The sequence below is a fragment of the Malaclemys terrapin genome, chromosome 2, assembly GCF_027887155.1.
Source record: "Malaclemys terrapin pileata isolate rMalTer1 chromosome 2, rMalTer1.hap1, whole genome shotgun sequence".
NCBI classification, from domain to species: Eukaryota; Metazoa; Chordata; order Testudines; family Emydidae; genus Malaclemys; species Malaclemys terrapin.
In genome coordinates this window covers 1,687,285-1,710,401 of record NC_071506.1, presented here as the reverse complement: position 1 = coordinate 1,710,401, position 23,117 = coordinate 1,687,285, and the positions used below count along the sequence as shown (strand labels likewise).

At 61.9% G+C, this 23,117-nt stretch overlaps 1 protein-coding gene across 1 annotated transcript in view; it reads right to left on the bottom strand.

Annotated features, from left to right (window-relative positions):
• Positions 1-18,808, bottom strand: part of WDR97 (WD repeat domain 97) — a 68,230-nt gene extending 49,422 nt beyond the window's left edge. Inside the window, exons 1-10 of the mRNA XM_054020527.1 lie at positions 18,729-18,808; positions 18,088-18,236; positions 16,765-17,348; positions 16,027-16,148; positions 15,052-15,715; positions 14,238-14,386; positions 13,325-13,561; positions 10,141-10,231; positions 7,555-7,687; positions 6,643-6,770 (exon numbers count right to left, since the gene is read on the bottom strand). Of these exons, the coding sequence (XP_053876502.1) occupies positions 6,643-6,770; positions 7,555-7,687; positions 10,141-10,231; positions 13,325-13,561; positions 14,238-14,386; positions 15,052-15,715; positions 16,027-16,148; positions 16,765-17,348; positions 18,088-18,236; positions 18,729-18,777 (2,306 nt within the window). The 5' untranslated portion in view covers positions 18,778-18,808. The remainder of the gene's footprint in view (positions 1-6,642; positions 6,771-7,554; positions 7,688-10,140; positions 10,232-13,324; positions 13,562-14,237; positions 14,387-15,051; positions 15,716-16,026; positions 16,149-16,764; positions 17,349-18,087; positions 18,237-18,728) is intronic.
• Positions 18,809-23,117: the final 4,309 nt, after the last annotated feature.

The following is a 23,117-nucleotide window of genomic DNA, read 5'->3' as shown; positions in this document are numbered from 1 at the left end:
TCCGGGACAACGCGTCCGCTATCAGGTTGTCACGTCCCTTCACATGGACCACGTCCATGTCATAATCCTGCAGGAGCAGGCTCCATCTCAGGAGCTTGGCGTTGGCTCCTTTCATCTGGTGCAGCCAGGTCAGGGGAGAGTGGTCGGTGTGCACGGTGAAGTGACGCCCAAAGAGATATGGCTCTAGTTTCTTGAGGGCCCACACCATGGCCAGGCATTCCTTCTCGATGGCCGCGTAGTTCTGCTCCCGGGGTAGTAACTTCTTGCTCAGGTACACGATGGGGTGTCTCTCCCCCTTTTCATCCTCCTGCATTAACACCGCCCCCAGTCCTGTGTCTGAGGCGTCGGTGAACACCATAAAGGGCTTGTCAAAGTCTGGGTTTGCCAGAACTGGGCCACTGACCAGAGCCTCCTTCAGCGCCCGGAGAGCCTCCTGGCACTCCTCGGTCCAGACCACTTTGTCTGGCTTCCCCTTCTTGCACAGCTCAGTGATGGGGGCGGCTATGGCGCTAAAGTGGGGCACGAACCTCCGATAGTACCCTGCCATCCCAATAAAGGCTTGGACCTGCTTTTTGGTTTGAGGAGCGGGCCAGTCTCTGATCACCTCCACTTTGGCTGGTTCCGGCTTTAGGCAGCCGCTTCCCACACGGTGGCCTAGGTAGGATACCTCAGCCATCCCCACCTTGCACTTCTCCGGTTTTACGGTCAGCCCAGCCTTCTGGAGTCGGTCCAGCACTTGTCTAACCTGGGATATGTGGTCCTCCCAGGTCTGGCTAAAGACACAGATGTCATCGATATACGCCACGGCAAAACTCTCCATCCCCCTCAGTAGCTGATCCACCAGGCGCTGGAAGGTGGCCGGCGCTCCCTTGAGGCCGAAGGGCAGGGTCAGGAACTCATAGAGCCCCAGAGGGGTGACAAAGGCCGATTTCAGCCTGGCATCTGCATCCAGCGGCACTTGCCAATAGCCCTTTGTAAGATCCATGGTGGTAAGGTACCGAGCACCTCCCAGCTTGTCTAGGAGCTCGTCCGGCCTGGGCATGGGGTAGGCATCGGCTACAGTGATGGCATTGAGCTTCCGATAGTCCACACAGAACCGGATCGACCCGTCCTTTTTGGGGACCAGCACCACCGGCGAGGCCCAAGGGCTGGAAGACGGCTGGATCACCCCCAAAGCCAGCATGTCATTGACCTCTCTTTCCAGGTCCTGAGCAGTTTTCCCTGTGGCTCGGAAGGGGGAGCATTTTATAGGCGGGTGCGATCCTGTCTGCACCCGGTGGACAGTCAGATTAGTGCGTCCAGGCTGGTTGGAAAACAGCTGCTGGTACAGATGCAGCACCCCTCCGATCTCAGCTCGCTGGGCAGGGGTTAGCCGATCAGAGAGAGGAATTGCTTCCAGGGGGAAGCCAACTCTTGTCCCAGGGAATAGATCTACTAAAGGGTCATCTCCCTGCCCCTCCCACTGTCCACACACGGCCAACACCATATTCCCCCTGTCATAATATGGCTTCATCATATTCACATGGTACACCCGGTGGTGGTGTGCCCGGTTCGACAGCTCCACCACATAGTTTACCTCGTTTAGTTGCTTGACAACCTTGAAGGGCCCTTCCCAGGCGGCCTGGAGTTTGTTTTTCCTCACGGGGATGAGGACCATCACCTGATCCCCAGTGGCGAAGGCGCGGGCCCGTGCTGTGCGGTCATACCAGACCTTCTGCTTCCTCTGGGCCCTGGCCAGATTCTCCCTGGCCAGGCCCATGAGCTCGGCAAGTCGTTCCCGGAAGGTCAGGACATACTCCACCACCGACTCTCCGTCAGGAGTGGCCTTCCCCTCCCATTCGTCTCTCATCAGGTCCAGGGGCCCCCTTACCCGCCTTACATATAGCAGTTCGAAAGGCGAAAACCCGGTAGACTCCTGGGGTACCTCCCTGTACGCAAACAGCAGGTGAGGTAAGTACTTGTCCCAGTCCTGCGGGTGCTGATTCATAAATGTTTTCAGCATCATTTTTAGCGTCCCATTGAACCTCTCCACCAGCCCGTTGGATTGGGGGTGATATGCTGAGGCCCAGGTGTGCCGGACCCCACATCTCTCCCACAAGCACCGGAGTAGGGTCGACATGAAGTTGGACCCTTGGTCCGTCAAGACTTCCTTGGGGAACCCCACTCGGCTGAAAATGGTCAGCAGCGCATCCGCCACAGTGTCTGCTTCAATGGACGATAAGGGCACTGCCTCGGGGTAGCGGGTGGCGAAATCGACCACCACCAGGATGTATTTCTTCCCAGACCGGGTCGCCTTGCTGAGAGGTCCCACTATGTCCATGGCCACCTTCTGGAAAGGCTCCTCTATGATGGGCAAAGGTCTCAATGCTGCTTTCCCCTTGTCCCGGGCCTTCCCCACCCTCTGGCAGGGGTCACAGGATCGGCAGTACTGCCGGACGTTGGTGAAGACCCCGGGCCAGTAAAAGTTCTGTAGCAGCCTCTGCCTGGTGCGCCGGATCCCCTGGTGCCCTGCGAGAGGGATGTCATGGGCCAGGTACAGTAGCTTGTGGCGAAACTTCTGGGGAACCACCAGCTGCCTCCTGATCCCCCACGACTCCACTTCCCCCGGGGGAGCCCACTCTCGGTACAGGAACCCCTTCTCCCACAGGAACCTCTCCTTGCATCCTCTCCTCATGGTCTGTACCACACTGAGGTCAGCCAGGCCCCTTAGCTTCCGCAGGGAGGGGTCCTTCTGCAACTCGGCCTGGAACTCGGCGGCTGGGGAAGGGATGGGGACCTGCTCCCTCTCGTCGGCTGGGTCGGAAGCCCCAGCCACCCCGCGGCCTGTCCTTGGGGTTTCCCTTCCCACCCGGGAAGGGATCGGTGCCTCCGGTGGGACATCCTTCCCAAGGTCAGGGCGTAGTGCCCCTCGCCGGCTCTGGCTACGGGTCACGACTAAGGCGGTCTGGGGGCTGCTTGGCCAGTCCTCTAGGTCCCCCCCCATCAACACCTCAGTGGGCAAATGGTGGTGCACTCCCACGTCCTTGGGGCCCTCCTTGGCCCCCCATTTCAGGTGTACCCTCGCTACGGGAACCTTGAATGGGGTCCCGCCCACCCCGGTCAGGGTCAGGAAGGTGTTGGGCACCACCCGATCTGGGGCCACCACCTCGGGCCGGGCCAGTGTCACCTCTGCGCCCGTGTCCCAGTATCCATAAACTTTCTTCCCATCCACCTCCAGGGGAACAAGGCACTCGCTCCGCAGGGACAGCCCCGCACCAACCCTGTAAACGGAGAACTTTGAATCCGGAGCATCTGGCCCCCCAGAGAAGCTGGCCGGGGGCCCTTCTCTCTCTTGAGCAGTTGATAAGCTGCCAGCCCCTCTTGCGTGGGAAGCCTGCCCCTCGTCCGTCTGGGCCTCTACCAAGTTAACCCGGTGCGGGTTCGGTCTGCTCAGTCTGTCCTTGAGCTTGGGGCACTGGGCCCGAACGTGGCCTCTTCGGCCGCAGTAATAGCAGCTCAGGTCCCGTGGGTCCCCTCGAGCCGGTCGGTTGTCCCTGATGCTGGGCCTTCCCCGTGGGAGGGGATTCCCCATATTCCCCCTTTGGGAGGTCCCAGGGTGACTCTCTCTCTGCATCGCGGCGGGCCTGTTCCTTTGGGCCTCCTCCCTGCCACCCCCTGACCGGCTCTTTACAAACTCATCAGCCAGCTGCCCGGCGTGTCGCGGGTTCTCTGGCTTTCTGTCCACCAACCACAGCCTCAGGTCGGATGGGCACCGCTCATACAGTTGCTCCAGTACCAGCAGTTTAATCAGGTCCTCCTTCGTCTGGGCCCCACCAGCCCACTTGCTGGCATATCTTTCCATGCGGACGGCTAGTTGCAGATATGAGATCTCAGGGGTTTTATCTTGACTCCGGAACCTTTCCCGGTACATCTCAGGAGTCAGCCCAAACTCTCGTAGCAGGGCCCTTTTGAATAGTTCGTAGTCCCCTTTCTCTGCCTCTCCCAGTTGGCGGTACAATGCCACGGATTTGGGGTCCAGTAAGGGGGTAAGGACCCGGAGTCTGTCCGCGGGATCAACCCGGTGCAGCTCGCAGGCCGTCTCAAAGGCCTCCAGGAAGTCATCCATGTCCTCCCCCTCCTTGTATGGGGCCATGATGCACTTATCAAAGCTCCGTGCAGTCCTGGGTCCCCCCTCACTCACCGCAGCCGGGGGTTCGCTGCCCCTCAGTCTCGCCAGTTCCAGTTCACGCTGATGCTGTCTCTCATTCTCCTGTCTCTGTCTCTCTTTCTCCTCCCGTTCATGCTGTCTCTGTCTCTCTTCACGCTGATGCTGTCTCTCTTTCTCCTCCCGTTCATGCTGACGCTGTCTCTCTTCATGCTGTCTCTGTTGTTCACGATCCTCCAGCTCCCTCAGTTTTAGCTCTTTCTCCCATTCCAGCCAATTCCGCTCCCCGGATGCCGAACGTCGCCGGGAGGATCCTCTGCTGGCCGGCGGGCTTCGCCGGGGGGATCCCCTGCTGGCCGGGGGGGTCACGGCGCCCTCGGTATTTGCTGGGCTTCTCCCCACCCTTCCCCTAGGCATAGGAAGGAGGGGTCTCGGGAAGCCCTCAGCAGCCGGCTGACCACTCCCAGCTGGGACAGACACTGGTGCCTGCGCTGCATCTGCCAGGCTGCTTCCCTGAGACACAGGGATCAGTTCATTCGCGCGATCTTCCGCCTCCAGCTGGGCAATGAGCTGTTCTTTGGTGAGCCTCCCAATGCACAGCCGCCTCTGCTTGCACAGCTCCACCAGGTCGCTCTTAAGCCGCTTGGCATACATCTTCCTGCTGGCCACTCACCGGCCTGTGTGCTCACAGCTCCCCACAGTTCCCAGGGGGACCCCTAGTGTGCCAGCCCTTCTCGAGGTCACCACCTCTCTGCCAGGGTCGAGCTGCAGACTCCTCCGCCCCTGGGACCACTCGCTGCGATCCCCCCGGGGGACCCTGTTACTGCAAAAGTCCTTCTCGCTGGTCACACACTCCCAGGGGTAATAACCGTCTCTCTCTCACTCTTCAGCACGCCTGGTCCCCGTCAATCCCCCTTCGTTTTACTGCTCCCCAGTCACTTACTGCAGGAAGCGCCGTCCACGGGGTGCAGTAGATCCCACCGCTGCCACCAGGTGTTGCGGATTGTGGGGGAGTTAGGGCCCTGCACCCCTCTTCCCGAGATTCACTGCGACTCTCAGCCAGCCAGTAAAGCAGAAGGTTTATTTAAGGACAGGAACACAGTCTCAAGCAGAGCGTGTAGGTACGACCGGACCCCCTCAATTAGGTCCCTCTGGGAGGTTCAGGGAGCTTAGACCCCAGCTTGGGGTTCCCTGCGTTGCACCACCCAGCCCCAACCGAAACTAAACTCCCAGCCCCTCCCGCTGCTCCTCTCCTTTGTTCAGTCTCCCGGGCAGAAGGTGTTAATTCTCCCCACCCCCGTTCCTGGCTCAGGTTACAGCTCAGGTAGCTTCCTTCAAGGGAAGTCCCACATCCCCACTGCAACCCCCCTGCAACATTCCCAGGTCAAATCTGCCCTGCTCCCTGCTCCGTCACACCCTCCCAGAAGCAAGAGATGGTGCATCGGGTGCAAACTAGCACCAGTGTCCCTCAGGGATCTCAGAACAACCCCGTTCACTGCACGTTCCCTGCCTGAGCGACAGCATCCTGCCTGGGGCTGCCCTGCGCAGGGATGGCATGGGCTGCCCTGAGCCCGCCCACAGGGCTGCCAGAGCCAAGAGACATGACCCAGGACCGCCGGTGGGTCACCCAGCATTGCCTCAACAAGGGCCACGTGGGTCAGGAACGTTGGTTGTGGTGGTGTGTGTCCGTGTATCCGTCTGTCTGTCCCCATGTGTGTCTGGTCATCCATCTGTCCCTACGTGTGGGTATAGCCATCTGTCTGTCCCCACGTGCGTGTCCATCTGTCTGTCCCCACGTGTATGTTTGTGTGTGTGTCCCCATGTGTGTGTGTGTTCCCATGTGTGTGTCCATCTGTCTGTCCCCACGTGTATGTTTGTGTGTGTGTGTGTGTGTCCCCACGTGTATGTGTGTGTCCGTCTGTCCCCATGTCCGTCTGTCCCCACATGAGCGTGTAGGGTGTGCCCACAGTTGCCTTTGGGTGAGGACTCCCCCCATGTAGCTCTCTGATGCAACCCCCATTACACTGCTCTTAGGCAGATCTGCAGCCACTGCCCTCGACCCCTCCCCACGCCCAGCTCTGAGGCTGTGCGTTCTGCATCCACAGAGAATCCCTCGGTCTGGGCGGAAAAGTTCTCTTTCTCCTGAGGACACTGGGGACGAGGGATGGAACCTGCAAAGCCCACAACATGGAGCACAGCGGGGGAGAGTGTTGGGGGGGAATCCTCTGGCCATGGCTGAGGGGGTGTACCCACGGGGGGAGGAGGGAGTCCTCCGGCCATAGTGGAGCAGGTGTACCCAGGGTGGGGAGGTCCTCCACCCATGGCGAAGCGGGTGCACCTGATGTGTGTGTGTGGGGGGTGCTCCGGCCCTGGTGGTGTGGGTGCACCCAGGGAGTGTGTGTGTGGGGGTGCTCCGGCCCTGGCGGTGTGGAGCCGTGTACTGGGCAGGAGCTCGGAGCACCCGGCCTGGCAGTGGGGCAGACCCCGGCTGGGCTCACTTGACAGCGAGGGAACGAGGCTCCAGGAGCAGCCGTTGTCTAGCGTCCTTGTTGAGGGGCCGCAGGGAGCTGTCGCTGAGGGGGAAAGGAGAGTCCTGCACAGGGTCTGGGAGGCTCATGCACAGCAGCTGCAGGAGAAAGAGGCCCTGAGTCTTGCCGGCTGCGGAAGGGCAGCAGAGAACTGGTCCCCCCACGTCATCCACTCAGTGTCTCACTACATCTCCGGGGACCCCCAGCGACGCCAGCCCCGGCCTCTCCCAGCAGGGGGCGCTGTGAGGAGCGGGGCAGGGCACTCGCTGGTGGGTGGGGGGAGCTCCTGGCGACTCCAGCCCCAGCCCGTCCCAGCAGGGGGCGCTGTGGGAGTGGGGCACGGCACTCGCTGGTGGGTGGGGGGAGCTCCTGGCAACTCCAGCCCCAGCCCGTCCCAGCAGGGGGCGCTGTGGGAGTGGGGCACGGCACTGGCTGGGGGGGCAGCTCCCGGCTACCCCAGCCCTGGCCTGTCCCAGCAGGGGGCGCTGTGGGAGTGGGGCACGGCACTGGCTGGGGGGGCAGCTCCCGGCTACCCCAGCCCTGGCCTGTCCCAGCAGGGGGCGCTGTGGGAGTGGGGCACGGCACTGGCTGGGGGGGCAGCTCCCGACTACCCCAGCCCTGGCCTGTCCCAGCAGGAGGCGCCTTGGGAGTGGGGCAGGGCGCTGTCTATGGGGGCTGCTCCCAGCTACTCCAGCCCCACCTCTGCCAGCACTGTGTCTGAACGATGCCCAGTGGTGGAGGGTCTGATACAGGTCTAGTCTGTGCAGACGTTGTGCACAGAGAAGGTCCCTGCGGCAGGTATCCCTGAGCAGCCTGGCTCGTGTGTACCTGTGCCGGGCCCCGCCCCGCCCGCCCCGTGCTGCCCCCAAGCTCCGCCCGTACCTTGGTGAGATACGGCCTGGGCAGGTACTTGCTGTGGTGTATGCGGTGCAGGTGCTGCTCCACGCCCAGCAGCAGGTCCCCGCGCTCGTCCCCAAAGGCCAGGCTCTCCGGGATCGTGTTCAGCTTGAGGTGCCTGAGGAGAGAGGCCACGTGGCGGGGGAGCCCCCCCCCCACATCGAGCCGTGACACTAGCTCAGCCCAGGTCCTTCCTCTGCCGGGTAAACGGGCTGCTACCGACCCCCGCCGCTCCCCCGGGGGCTGGGTTCGTACCGGGGAACTGCACCACCGCAGCTCGCTAATGCGCAGCAACACTGCACGGCAGGGGAGGTCTGGACACCCATATCCCAGTTCAACTGCATCCGAGACCCAAGCTGAGGTGGGGGCTTCCCGGCCCATCCCACAGCACAGTGGGCTGGGGGGGAGGGCGGGAAAGGGGCCCCAGGCTGCAGCTCTCCGCTGGGATCTTCCCTTCAAAGGCAGGGTGGGTTTGTGGCTAATGCCCAGGATGGGAGCTAGGACTCCTGGGTTCTCTCTGTGGCTCTGTCCCGGACTAGCTGCCGGCCCCTGCCCCTGCCCCTGCCCCTTGGCGGCTGCGTCTGGAGCACCGAGCTCCCCAGCTGACGGCGCAGGGACAGACGGAGTGGGTAAGTCTGCTGGACCCAGCAGCCCCTCTAGCCAGCCCCAGACCTCAGCAGCTGCCCAGTGCAGGGGGTCAGCAGAGCCCAGCACCCCAGCCCATTGGGTGGGGGGAGCCCCCGCCCAGCAGCCCCTGTGCCCCAAGCTGCAACAAGGGTGGGACTCAACCGTGGGGGATCGCAGCTCCCACTGGCTATGAGGGGAGGGGCAGGCAGATAGACTGGGAACAGGTAAAATAGCTAAATGCATGGATTTGCTCTGCCTGCCAGGCTGCCCCCTCCCCACAGGGGGAGACCCCCAGGGCTCTGAGACCCTCCCCACAGGATAATTGTTCCTGCACATGGACTCTAACTGGGAGCTCAGCAGTGAGTGAAAGTCAATAAAGTCCCTGTGACGTTGTGCAGTCTATATGGTTTTATAAAAATATGCTAATGAGTGAATATAATGTAACTGGAATATGCTTCATGCAAAAGGTCTCTTGTAAGGTATCCTTACAAAGCTTATAATCTACTGAGTGTGTTCATCCTATTTGTATAAATGTACCAGTCTTGTATCTGAAACTAGGAACATGAACTATAACTCTGAGGACCTATTGTAATTATGCAAAGTGTGGGCCATTCATGGTGATTTGGAACCTTGATGACTCCCATTAACCAGGGCCATTGTCTGCAGATGGGTGTGTTTACCTGTGAGTCTTCCTGTATAGGTGTGTGGTGGCAAGTGGGTAATGAAGTCTTGCAGTGACATGTGATCATGTCACCTGAACTGGAATCCATCTTTAACCTGGTGTCTTTCCATTGAGAAGTGGGGGTGGGAACCCAGAGGGACAAAGGGTTCCCGCCTTATGCAAAAGATATATAAACGGGTGGAACAGAACAAAGTGGGAGGAGCAGGGCCGGCGCAACCCATTAGGCGACCTAGGCGGTCGCCCAGGGCACTGCGATTTGGGGGGCGGCGACCGTGGCGGTTTTTCGGCGGCAGGACCTTCCGCTGCCTCTGTGGTGGGGGTGGCATTTCAGGGTGGCGGAAAAGCTGGCAGCGCTCCTGGGGAGGAGCCATCGTGAAGAATCCCCTAGCTACCACCTGAGCTGCAACAAGAGCTGTACCAGGGGAAAGAATTGTGCCCAGGCCTGGAAGGGGTCCAGTCTGAGGAAAAAAATTACTGAAGCATCTCGGAGGGTGAGATTATCTGTATTCAGTTTGATTAGACATAGATGTGTGTGTTTTATTTTATTTTGCTTGGTGACTTACTTTGTTCTGTCTGTTACTACTTGGAACCACTTAAACCCTACTGTCTGTATTTAATAAAATCACTTTTTTACTTTTAATTAACTCAGAGTATGTATTAATATCTGGGGGAGCAAACAACTGTGCATCTCTCTCTATCAGTGTTATAGAGGGCGAACAATTCATGAGTTTACCCTGCATAAGCTTTATGCAGGGTAAAACGGATTTATCTGGGTTTAGACCCCATTGGGAGTTGGGCATCTGAGTGCTAGAGACAAGCACACTTCTGTGAGCTGTTTTCAGGTAAACTTGCACCTTTGGGGCAAGTGATTCAAACCCTGGGTCTTGGTTGGAGCAGACGGGAGTGTCTGGCTCAGCAAGACAGGGTGCTGGAGTCCTGAGCTGGCAGGGAAAACAGGAGCAGAGGTAGTCTTGGCATATCAGGTGGCAGCTTCCAGGGAGACGCCACTGTGACAGGTTGGATCACAGAAACCCCCTGGGAGCTGCCACCTGATGTACCAAGACTACTTCTACCCCTGCCTTCCCTGCCAGCTCGGGGCCCCAGCACCCTGTGCAGCTCCAATCAGTGACAGGGGCATGTTAACATCTTGGGCCATGAGACCCACCCAAAGTCCCCCCCAGCGACTGCAGCATGGGCAGGATCCGGGGAGAGACCCCCAACAAGCCGTGCTGGCTGGCTTGACAGGAGCGTCTGCCTCTCACCTGAGTAGCTGGTTTTGGGCGTTCCAGACCTTCACCGACCCATCCCTGCTGGCCGACGCAAAGAGCTTCAGCGTGGGACAGCAGCACAGGCCTATGGGGCAGGGAAGAGCTGCCATTAAACAGGGAGCCCCACCCTCCAGCCTGGGGCTGGCCCCCCAGGTAGCATGCCCTGGGGGGAGTAGGAGCGCCATGAACTGGCTACGCCCCATGGGGCAACCAACAACCCCATGTCCCCCCCAGGCAGGGCACAGCCCACAGAACACAGCGTGACACTGCCAGACCAGGTGCCAACTCCTGCCAAAGTCCCCTTGTCTCAAGAGAACCCCAACAAATACGTGGCTGGAACCGGCCTGGCCCCCCGAGTGTGAGCATCATTCAGACGGGGGTCAGGATCATCAGAATGTGGGTCGTGTTTAGACTGTATGGAACGGTGGGGAGCTGCCGCCGGCATCAATCTCACGTATCACATCTGTATCCCCTAGTGAAAGGGAACAATCTGAGCGGTTGAATTGGGAACTTCTGTGAGCGTGTAACTCACCAGGCAGGAGAGAGACATTTACCAGTGTGAAGTGCTGGCTCCAGCGGGAGGTGTCACGTCCTGCCCCACAGGAAAGGCCCATCAACACCGGACAGACCATTGTGGGATGATAAAGAGGACACAACATGTTTGTTTGGGGACAATATATACCTTCAAGTCAGCGGCACTGCTATGGGTACCCGCATGGCCCCACAATATGCCAACATTTTTATGGCTGACTTAGAACAACGCTTCCTTAGCTCTCGTCCCCTAACGCCCCTACTCTACTTGCGCTACATTGATGACATCTTCATCATCTGGACCCATGGAAAAGAAGCTCTTGAGGAATTTCACCATGATTTCAATAATTTCCATCCCACCATCAACCTCAGCCTAGATCAATCCACACAAGCGGTCCATTTCCTGGACACTACTGTGCTAATAAGCGATGGTCACATAAATACCACCCTATACCGGAAACCTACTGACCGCTACACTTACCTACATGCCTCCAGCTTCCATCCAGGACACACCACACGATCCATTGTCTACAGCCAAGCTCTAAGATGTAACCGCATTTGCTCCAATCCCTCAGATAGAGACAAGCACCTACAAGATCTCTATCAAGCATTCTTAAAACCACAATACCCACCTGCTGAAGTGAAAAAACAGATTGACAGAGCCAGACGAGTACCCAGAAGTCACCTCCTACAAGACAGGCCCAACAAAGAAAATAACAGAACACCACTAGCTGTCACCTTCAGCCCCCAACTAAAACCTCTCCAGCGCATCATCAGAGATCTACAACCTATCCTGAAAGATGATCCTTTACTCTCACAGATCTTGGGAGACAGACCTGTCCTCGCTTACAGACAACCCCCCAACCTAAAGCAAATACTCACCAGCAACCACACATCACTGAACAAAATCACTGACCCAGGAACCTATCCTTGTAACAAAGCCCGATGCCAACTCTGTCCACATATCTATTCAAGTGACAACATCATAGGACCTAATCACATCAGCCATACCATCAGGGGCTCGTTCACCTGCACATCTATCAATGTGATATATGCCATCACGTGCCAGCAATGCCCCTCTGTCATGTACATTGGCCAAACCGGACAGTCTCTACGCAAAAGAATTAATGGACACAAATCTGACATCAGGAATCATAATACTCAAAAACCAGTGGGAGAACACTTTAACCTGTCTGGTCATTCAATGACAGACCTGCGGGTGGCTATATTACAACAGAAAAACTTCAAAAACAGACTCCAAAGAGAGACTGCTGAGCTGGAATTGATATGCAAACTAGACACAATCAACTCAGGATTGAATAAGGACTGGGAATGGCTGAGCCATTACAAACATTGAATCTATCTCCCCTTGTAAGTATTCTCACACTTCTTATCAAACTGTCTGTACTGGGCTAGCTTGATTATCACTTCAAAAGTTTTTTTTTCTCTTACTTAATTGGCCTCTCAGACTTGGTAAGACAACTCCCACCTGTTCATGCTCTCTGTATGTGTGTGTATATATATCTCCTCAATATATGTTCCACTCTATATGCATCCGAAGAAGTGGGCTGTAGTCCACGAAAGCTTATGCTCTAATAAATTTGTTAGTCTCTAAGGTGCCACAAGTACTCCTGTTCTTTTTGTGGATACAGACTAACACGGCTGCTACTCTGAAACATGTTTGTTGTTCTGCCCTCCCGCCCCTGGCCCTGAAGACGAGTCGTGCAAGTGGTTTCCTCCTGTCAGCTGAGTTCACAGCTTAGAGCACATGGGGGGAGGGGAATAAAAACCCCTGACAGGGAGGGACTGATTATCTCTATACTGCTCAGAATCTGGGGCAGGTTTCTAGGCATAAGCAAGAGATCCCCAGTGCTCAGCCCGGGCTAGCCCTTAGGACATATAGTATAGTTTAGTATAGAAGCTTTTATTGAGATTGTAACTCATCTCCTTTAACCTTGTCAGTAATGCTTGTTTCCTGTCCCAGGTAATAAAGCTTTCGACAGCTTGTTCTAGGGCTGGCTATAAGTGTGGGCTTCGGTGTGAGAGCTAAAGCGCAGGGCCCTGGGGTGAGGACGGGTCCTTTGGGACAGGGAGTAACCTGACTATTGCTGTATCCTTGGGGAAAGGGCCCAGCTATCTCCCAGGTGGCAGGACAGACGGGGGCGCCCACGGGGCCTGTCTGTGACTCCCCGGTTAGGCTGTGGTAGGGCCTGAGGAGCTCACACCTGGTAACTGGTTGGTGAAATCGAACACAGAACTCACAGCCAATGTGGGGCTGGTGCCGGGGCCCGGCCCTCTGCCCTGCGGCTGGTACTGACGCTCTGGAGTCACGGCAGGCAGCTTGACACACTGCTTCCCCGTTGGGCATGGCCCTCCTTCCTGGGGCCAGACGCTCCCTGAGGGGCCCTTTCCTCCCACCCCATCTGGGGCAGAGTAGTCCTCCTCAGGCACCACTATCCCTCTGCTGGGGCTGGACACCCCCATGGGACTCCATTCCCTGCCCCACACCCCAGGGTTGGACACTCCCCGGGTGGCACCGCTACCCCCCTGGATGCCCAGACCCACCTCTGATCCCAGGCTCCTGCTCTGGGTGCCGACGCAGGCCCTGAGGGGAGGAGCAGAAGCCGCCGGGCAGCCGGGCTCTTACCCGTGATCTCGTCCAGCGGGTCGTCCTCGGGGCCGTGCTCCTGGCGGCTCTGGGCCAGCAGGTCGTACTGGACGATGCTGTAGGTGGCACTCTCGGGGTCCTGGACGGCGGTGCCCAGCGTGGAGCCCAGCGGGCACATGTGCAGCACGGGATGCTGGCAGGAGAAGCTCCGCAGCAGGGTCAGGCACTCGTCAATGTAGGGGAAGATGCGCCAGACTTTCACCGTGCGATCGCCACCTGCAGCGGGCCAGGCAGAGGGGCACTGCCAGGCTGCTCCCACCAGGCCCCACGCTGGGCTGCAGCAGGCCCTGGCCCTGGCCCTCGCCAGCCCCCACCAGCATGGGCTGTGGCCTGGCTGGGGCGGTCGGCTCACAGGGGCCTTGCTGTAAACTACCCAGACTTCTCCTTTCAGGTGCCACTGTCACAGAGCTTTTCATTAGTTTGATGAAACACGCGAAACGGATGGAAATGGGGGACAATCCCTCAGCTCCTGCCCCCCCGGTCATGCGGGAAACATCTGCCTTCCTCCCGGGATGAGGGGGACACCTGGTCCCTCCGAGGCTGGGGAATGGTGGAGTGTCCTGACCTCTGGGGATGGGGGAACGCCCTGCCCGCCCCCAGGATGGGCGACGGGGGAAGACCCTCCCAGGCCGCGCCCAAGGCCCATGGAGTCTTCTACTGACCCCTCTGCTCTGCGGTTCCCTCCCTCTTTAGCGACTGGGTTTTGTGAGCTCTGTGGCCAGGACTTCTCCAGCCCGTGAGGACCTGCCCCCTGCCCCCTGGGGCCCCGTCCATGCCATCGCTGCACAGGGAGGGCTCTGCCCTTCAAGGGCTCCATGGGGATCCCTGCCCCGGGCCGGCAGTCACTGGGGGTGCACAGAAAGCCCTGCCTCCCGGTGCTCAGCGCACTCACCGGCTGAGATGATCCAGGTGTCGTGGGGGTAGGCAGCCAGCGCGGTCACCCTCTCCGAGCCGTGAGCCTCCACCTGGTACTGAACACGCCCGGTGAACCACCGGAGCACGCAGAGCGAGCCGTCCTCCTGTCCCAGCACTAGCAGGTACCTGCGGGCGACGCACATCACCCGCGGCACAGCCACAAACTACCACAGCACCACAACAGCGAACCCACCGGACAGGCTGGGGCTGGAGTCACCGGGAGCTGCCCCAACCAGCGCTCCTGCTCCGCCCCCCACTGCACCCCCTGCTGGGAGAGGCTAGGACTGGAGCTCCCACCCAGCCAATGCTCCCAGTCCCAACCCGCTCTCCGCAGCGCCCCCTGCTGGGACAGACCAGGGCTGGAGCTCCCACCCAGCCAATGCTCCCGCCCCGCTCTCCGGAGCGCCCCCTGCTGGGAGAGGCCAGGGCTGGAGTCACCGGGAGCTGCCCCAACCAGCGCTCCTGCTCCGCCCCCCACTGCACCCCCTGCTGGGAGAGGCTGGGACTGGAGCTCCCGCCCAGCCAATGCTCCCACCCCGCTCTCCTCAGCGCCCCCTGCTGGGAGAGACCAGGGCTGGAGCTCCCACCCAGCCAATGCTCCCGCCCCGCTCTCCGCAGTGCCCCCTGCTGGGAGAGACCAGGGCTGGGGTCACCAGGAGCTCCCTGCCCCAGCCAGTGCTCCTGCCCCGGTCCCCACAGTGCCCCCTGCTGAGAGCTCCCCGCCCTGCTCCCCGCAATGCCCCCATCTGTGAGGGGCTGGGGTGGGGAGCGGTGCTGGGTCTAATCCTTACCTGTTTTTGTCCTGCAGCTTTAGCGGGAGCCGTGCCCAGGACTTCTTGTCCCCTTTCTGCTCCACGATCTCCCGCCATTGCGCATAGGCCTTCTTGGGGTCCACGATGTGGCTGTAGACGAGCAGGCAGCAGGGCCGTGCCGACTCGCTCCAGGGCGCCACCATCTTCTTGACGCTCATGGGGTTGACCGCGGCGTTCACCCTCAGGAGCTGGCCCAGCTCCAGCAGCACGAACAGGGTCTCCTTGGGCAGACAGTAGGCCACCTCCACGGCCTGGCAGGGCCTGTCCAGCAGCAGGGTGGAGAGGATGCGGCCGGTGTGCGCGGCCACGAGCCGCACGGTGGAGTCCTGGCACGCGCACACAGCCCGCACTGGGAAGCTGCCCACGGCACTCAGGTCGATGGTACAGAGGCGCGTCACGGCGGCACCCAGCCGGGTGTGCAGGGAATAGAGCTGGTTGACCTTCCAAAGGTCCATGGTGGAGCCGGTCAGCGAGACCACGTACCCGCCCTCTGGGTGCGTCTGCAGATGCTCCACCACCTCGGCCACATGCACTTCGTCCACCTGGTCAATGGTCTGCAGGTTCCAGGTGCGAATGGTGCCGTCCTGGGAGGCAGAGAGGATGAGGGGTCCCTGGGGGTAGATGGTCACAGCGGTCACAGGCCCTGCCAGAGAGGAAGGGAAGGAAGGCAGAGTCAGAGCAATGCCCAGGCTGCCCACTGGGGGGCACTGCCAGGCTGAGGGGCAGGTTTGCTCCCAGACAGGAGTCCCCAGTCAAGGGCCACATGGGAGCCAGGGAGCAAGCCTCGTGTGAGGGCAGCCCTCTCCCCCATCTCCAGGGCTGGGCAGGAGGCAGAGGGGTCAGGTGCAGCCCCAGGGCAGCAGAGTCTCTCCCTGCAAGGCAGGGGTCCGCGGCGGGGACCAGCAGCTTCAGACAGTGCCCCACTCTGCCCCCCCCGGTGGGGAGGGTGCTCACCAGTGTGTCCCACGAAGATTGTCTGGATCAGCCACTTCTCGTCCCAGACCTTGATGGTGGTGTCGCGGGAAGCCGTCACCACACACGCCCCTGCCTCGCAATAGACGATGTCAGTGATGGCCCTGGGAGAAAGGCAGCCATGAGCGCTCCTGCCGGCTCCGGCGCCCTACCCCCTCCCAGGGTCACCCCGTGACTGCACAAGCCCCGGGGCCCATGGCAAGTTGCACTGGTGGCTGGGCCTGGGTGCACAGACCTGGGGGCCTGACAGGGCTTTCTCAGCTGCAGTGTCTATGAAACGCCTGCCCCACCACCCAGGATGGGCAGGGAGGGCTCAGAGAAGGTCCCACAGCTGCCTCAGCCAGGGCAGGGGCAGCAGCTGCCAGCGCAGCCCTCGACCTGGCAGCGCGTGGGCCTGTCTCACTTTACGAACAGAGACGAGAGCAGCCTCTGAACGTGAGCTTCAGAGAGACCAGAGATCCCAGCATGCACTGGGGAGTCCTGGCAGTGACTCACAGAACTGGCCAGCCCCATCCGTCCACACCCATGCCAACGCCGGGCACAGCTAGCGAGGGAGGGGAACCCGGAACCCACCCAGCGCCTCCTGCCCATCCCCTCCCCATGGAGCAGCAGCCCAGGGCCCAGGAGCATGAAGTTCCCTAGGGTGGATGTCGACCTCTTTCTTCACTGGGACGCCCGGGGCTGGCCGGGCAGCACCCCACTCCCTAGAGCAGCTGTCACCTGTTGTGAAGGTCCCTCTGGAAGGTCAGTAGCTCCCCCTGGGAGATGTTGAAGACAGCAACCCCGGTGCCGCAGGCAGCAAAGCATTTCTGGGGGACGCGGGTGTCCAGGGCCAGCCGGGTGAAGGTGTCGCGAGGGGACAGGCCCTGCTGCACGGTGGCCTGGCACTGCAGCTGGGAGAATCCATAGCGGAAGGCCCAGATGGACAGGCTGCCCGCTCCAGCTGTCACCACCTGATTGAGCTCTGGGCTGTAGCGGCAGCAACAGATGCCATGCGGGGCCAGCACCTTGGAGAGGACCTCGAAGGCTGGGCCCAGCACCTGCAGGCTGCCCTGGTCCCAGGCCACGTACTTGTTGACCTGGGTGGCATACAGCAAGCCCGCGATGGGCTCTGGGGCCTGGGTGCCGTGGCTGAACCAGCCGTCCTCCTTGTGCAGATGCAGCTGGCTCTCCGCGTCCAGGACCACGAAGAGGCTGGTGCTGCTGTTGTAGGCAACGTGGCACACGGGCTGCGGGAAGCTGAGGTGACGCAGGTGCTGGAGGCCGTGGGTCAACTGGGCAGCCTTCAGCTCTTCCTTCTTCATCTGACAGGAGGAGGAGGAGTCACACGGCGCCACGACCCACCGCCCTCATTGCGCTGCTCAGCAGGTAACTCGGCATAGGGCAGGGCTGACCCCCAGGCTCCCGAGGGCCACTTGGGGAATGCAGGTCCCAGCATGTCCTGCTGCATCCCGAGTCAAGTGGAGCGGTGCAGGCTGGTGCCCGACTGCTCCCTGGGGAGGGTGGTCGCGGTGCGATACACACTGACAGGGCACCGGAGCACCTGAATGCTGCGGGTGATGTTTGGGTATCAGATGGTTTTAGGCACCTCCTGTCATGTGCCCGCTGCGGGAGAGCAGACACTGATCGCATCCTGCTGCTTGGGGCTTTAGGAGCCAGCAGGAGAAACCTCCAAGGAATGGCCTTTGGGGACGTTCAGTCCCGGCTCCAGGTGGGGAGGGACAGGGCAAAGCTAGCCTGGCTTGGCAAGAAGCTGCATGGGGAGAGGGAAGTGTGGGGCACTGGCAAGAGACTTCTGGGCTCAGACGCTGCTCGGACACGGCTCCACGGGGCTCCAGAGAAGGCCGGGGTTTGCGTCTAGTAGAACGAGCTGAGCAAAGATCCCGATGGATGTGCCGCCAGCGGGCAGGCGTGGTGGTGTGAGCGTGGCCTGGCCGGGGAGTGGCAGTAGCCACCATGGTCAGGCCATACTCAGCACCGCCCTCTCCTGCGCCTGCAGGGACACCAGGCCTCAGGCTGCCCCTTCCTTCCCCCACCACATACCTTCTCCGTAGTGGCCCGGATGCCCCCCCGGAGCAAGGCCCAGAGCCGGCGGGCGCTCGTCAGCGGGGTCTCCTCTTCCCTCACCTCCGGCAGGGGGCTCCGGTGACGCATGGTGCTGGGAGTGGTGGCCGCCCCTGTCGAGGTCGCTGCTGTGGAAAGACAGGCTGGGAAACCCCCTCCCCATTCATTCACCACCCCTCGGTGCCCATGCAGCCCCTATGCCCCAGTACAGTGCTTGTGTGCCCCCCACTGTCCCTCTGCCTCGCACCAGGCCCAAACCCTGCTCTCACCACTACCGAGAGAGGGCTGAGGCCCAGGGAAGACTCCAGGCAACAGCTGGGAAGAGGCATGTGCAGGGGACGTCTGACCGGTGCAGCAGGAAGGTGGCACAAACACACCTGCCCCCGTCGTGGGCACAGGGGAGGGACCCAGCTCTGTCCTGGGAGGTTGCTTGGCAGCTGTGTACAGAGCGGGCATCGGCTGCATCCTCCTCTGGCACCGTCTTGGGCATGGACAGCGCCGGCAGAGACGCCGCCTGGTCTGGGAGGAGGCATGGGGGGGGGTAGGGCAGCCAAAGGCCTAGTGGGTGACGGTGGGCATGGGGAGGAGGTGGGGGCGAGGGCAGCGATGAAACAACTTACAGCCACTGTCCTGCGATTCCCATGGCCCCGCCATGGCTGAAAGCAGCATCTCCTCAGGTCAGGCTGTCCGGACCTCAGCCCCCCGCAGGTGTCTCTGCCAGGCCAGGGGCACCTCGGCCACCCACAGGGCTCTGAGAGGCAAGAGGGAACCCATTGCTGAGATCAGGGTGGTCCCTCCTGCCTAGAGGTGGCACCGGCAACCCCCCACCCCAGACAACACTGCCCCCAAGTCCCTCCCCACTCACCTGAGGGGCCCTGGCAGCTCAGCGTCTCCCCCCCCCCCCGCCCGTTGATCACTCGCTGGCATATGGGGCACTGGGTCCCCTGTAACCCGCCCCTGCCCTGAAGCAGCCCAGGCTCCGGCTCCCTGCATGGCAGCCCCTCCCTGCCAGGGATGCTCAGAGCGGGGCAGCCAGAGCCCCCTGCGCCCCACAGGTGCCACCCCCGGGGCTGACACCCGAGCTCCCCTCACAGACCCCGCAGTCACCAACCCCCCTAGGCCAGACACCCGAGCTCCTCCCACAGCCCCCAGGTCCCTGAAGCCCCACAGGCATTTTCCCCACCCCCCTCTGGCCAGACACAGAAGCTCCCCCACAGCCCCACAGGTTCAACCCCCCCGGGCCTGACCCCCGAGCTCCCCCCACAGCCCTGTAGGAGCCACCCCCCCACCGGACGCCCAAGCCCCTCAGATTCAGGCCTCTCTAGCTGGCCCCTGCCAGGCCGCAGGCCCCAGGAAAGGCCAATGCCACCCACCCTGCACCGGCGGGCAGAGAGCACCCGGAGCACCCAATGCTGGGGAAAGGCCGGTCGCCGTGGAGACGGCTCTGTTTACAGCCAGAGGATTTGTTAGCGCTGAACGGCTGGGCCAGAGCAGTGCCCACGGGGGCTCGGGTGTCTGGTGTGGGGGGTGTCAGTGTCTGTGGGGGCTGTGGGGGGGTGTCAGTGCCCACGGGGGCTCGGGTGTCTGGTGGGGGGGGTCAGTGTCTGTGGGGGGTGTCAGTGCCCACGGGGGCTCGGGTGTCTGGTGGGGGGGTCAGTGTCTGTGGGGGGGGGGGTCAGTGCCCACGGGGGCTCGGGTGTCTGGTGAGGGGGTCAGTGTCTGTGGGGACTGTGGGGGGAGTGTCAGTGCCCACGGGGGCTCAGGTGTCTGGTGGGGGGGTCAGTGTCTGTGGGGACTGTGGGGGGAGTGTCAGTGCCCACGGGGGCTCAGGTGTCTGGTGGGGGGGTCAGTGTCTGTGGGGGGGTGTCAGTGCCCACAGGGGCTCAGGTGTCTGGTGGGGGGTGTCAGTGTCTGTGGGGGGTGTCAGTGCCCACAGGGGCTCAGGTGTCTGGTGGGGGGGGTTAGTGTCTGTGGGGGCTGTGGGGGTGTGTCAGTGCCCACGGGGGCTCAGGTGTCTGGTGGGGGGGGTCAGTGTCTGTGGGGGGTGTCAGTGCCCACGGGGGCTCAGGTGTCTGGTGAGGGGGTCAGTGTCTGTGGGGACTGTGGGGGGAGTGTCAGTGCCCACGGGGGCTCAGGTGTCTGGTGGGGGTGTCAGTGTCTGTGGGGGGTGTCAGTGCCCACAGGGGCTCAGGTGTCTGGTGGGGGGGGTTAGTGTCTGTGGGGGCTGTGGGGGTGTGTCAGTGCCCACGGGGGCTCAGGTGTCTGGTGGGGGGGGTCAGTGTCTGTGGGGGGGTGTCAGTGCCCACGGGGGCTCAGGTGTCTGGTGGGGGGGGTCAGTGTCTGTGGGGGGGTGTCAGTGCCCACAGGGGCTCAGGTGTCTGGTGGGGGGTGTCAGTGTCTGTGGGGGCTGTAGGGGGGGTGTCAGTGCCTGCAGGGGCTCAGGTGTCTGGTGGGGGGGGTGTCAGTGTCTGTGGGGGGAGTGTCAGTGCCCGTGGGGGCTCAGGTGTCTGGTGTGGGGGGTGTCAGTGTCTGTGGGGGCTGTGGGGGGAGTGTCAGTGCCCGTGGGGGCTCAGGTGTCTGGTGTGGGGGGGTGTCAGTGTCTGTGGGGGGCTCTAGGGGGGTGTCAGTGCCCGTGGGAGCTCAAGTGTCTGGTGGGGGGGGGGTGTCCGTGTCTATGGAGGGTTGTAGGGGGGTGTCAGTGCCCACGGGGGCTCAAGTGTCTGGTGGGGGGTATCCGTGTCTGTGGGGGCATCAGTGCCCACGGGGGCTCAAGTGTCTGGTGGGGGTGTGTGTGTCAGTGTCTGTAGGGGCTGTGGGGGGGGAGCAGTGCCCGTGGGGGCTCAGGTGTCTGGCCAGGGGTGGGGGGGGTGTCTGTGCAGGCTGGGGGGGGGGGTCAGTGCCCACGGGAGCTCAGGTGTCTGGCCGGGGTGGGGTGTCAGTGCCCGTGGGGGGCTGTGGGGGGGTGTCAGTGCCTGTGGGGGCTCAGGTGTCTGGTGGGGGGGTGTCAGTCCCCTTGGGCGCTGTGGGGGGGGTGTCAGTGCCTGTGGGGGCTCAGGTGTCTGGTGGGGGGGGTGTCAGTGCCCGTGGGGGGCTGTGGGGGGGGTGTCAGTGCCTGTGGGGGCTCAGGTGTCTGGTGGGGGGGGTGTCAGTGCCTGTGGGGGCTGAGGGGGGAGACATGGGCATCTGGCTTGTAAGGTCAGCAGGCACTTGGGGGGAGGACGGATTTGGGTGCCTGGCCTGGTGGGGGTGAGTGCTGGGACTGGAGGGGGGACCCGGCCTCCAGCCTGGGGGCAGTCCCTGCAGGGGCTGGGAGATCTATGAGAGCAGCTGTGAGGATGGGGCTGGGGCATCTGGGCGGGGAAGTCCCTTTGGCTCCCCCCTGCAGGGGGACCCTCCCCCACTCCCTGAGGGCACCCCAGCCGCAGGGCCCCTCCTCCCCTGGCCTGCTGTGCGGAGCCGGGGCAGCTATGGGGCCCTGTCCTGGGGAGGAAGTGGGAAGGACTTGCCATGGGGGGGGGGCAGCCTGGAGTAGCTGGTGCTGCCCCCCACCCCTCTGCCACCTTGCCCGCTCCCTAAGGCGTGGGACACTGGGCATTTCTCCGAGACAGCGTCCCCTGCGGCAGGGGACCCACCCTCACAGAGCCCCACGCCAGGCCCGCGGACCTGGCCGCCAGGCCCTGATCCTCAGCCCCCCATGGGCCTGGCCCCTGCTCTTTGTGAAGGCCCCTCACTGACATCAGTGGAGACCTGCTGTGGAGCTGGGTGGGGGCCACGCAGCCCTGATTTCACACCAGTCTCTGGCTGCCATTCGAAGGGGAATCCGGCCCTCAGCCCAGTGTCTTTCACCCCCTCTCTGCTGAGACGCTGGCTGCTCCGGGGCAGGGGAGATAGGCAGCGCCTGGGGGCAGGGGTGAGCTAGGCCCCGGCTCTCTCAGAGCCGGCAGCTATGGACTGGCCGAGGGACTGTGTGAGGCAGCGGCTGGACACACAGCAATGATCGCAACCGTTCCTTCTGGCCATAGAATAGAGGACATGCCAGGGCCTGGCCTGCACAGCCCCTCCCAGGCCTCCAGCACCCCAGGGAAACACCTCACACCAGGAGATCCCCACCTGCAGAAGCAGAATGTCCTGGGGAGGTGGGGGCTGGTGGCACCATGCCCAGGCCACCACCAGGCCTCATGCAGAGAGAGCATCCAAGAATGACAAGGAAAGTCCTCAGCTATCAGATGCCACCTTCACGCAGCCCACCCAGCTCCTCCCGCCCCACAGCCAGCAAAGAGTGCGTCAGACCCAGCTACCGGGCCCCTGCCCACTGCGCTGCTCCCATCACAGCTTCCACGGCCAGCCTGGAGCTGACAGAGCACACGCCCTATTCTGCACCAGCCCCCCGGGGGCGGCTGGCTGGGGCTCAAGCCCAACACGCACACCAGGAAGTCCCATCATGGGCAGACACCAGCTGCCTAGGGGCTGAGCCCACACAGGCCTGCGCTGGGACCGGGGGCTGGATCCTATCCACCTGGAACAGAAAGGTGGCATGGGGCAGGTTGCACTTGCAGAGCTTGTTGGGCCTTGAGACCACTGCTTAGACCTGTCCCCCAATGGCCCCCAACTGGTCCCCCCCCCAACCCCTGCACTTCCCACCCCCCCCATCCTCCCTCCTCTGCCAGGCTGCCCACTTTCCTTACCCCACCCCCCCCATGGCATAGGCAGGTGCTGCACCTGGCAGAGGGCACGCCAAGCTGGCCCCATCAGCACTTGGCGCCTAGGGGGAGTGACCGGAGAAGCAGCCGGCTAGATGGGAAGGGGGAAGATTAACAGTTGCAAACAAGCCTCCTTTGTGCTTTCTCCACTGCTGCCCCCCAGGCTTGGGAGGAGCTGCTGGTAACAGCCACAAACCTACCTCAGTCCCCCTCCACAGCCCTCCTGGCACCATGGCGCCAAACCTTGACAAGGGTGGGGCTCTGGGGGTGTGAGCCCACCGCCTGGCCCAGCGTGTGCCTGGCCAGCTC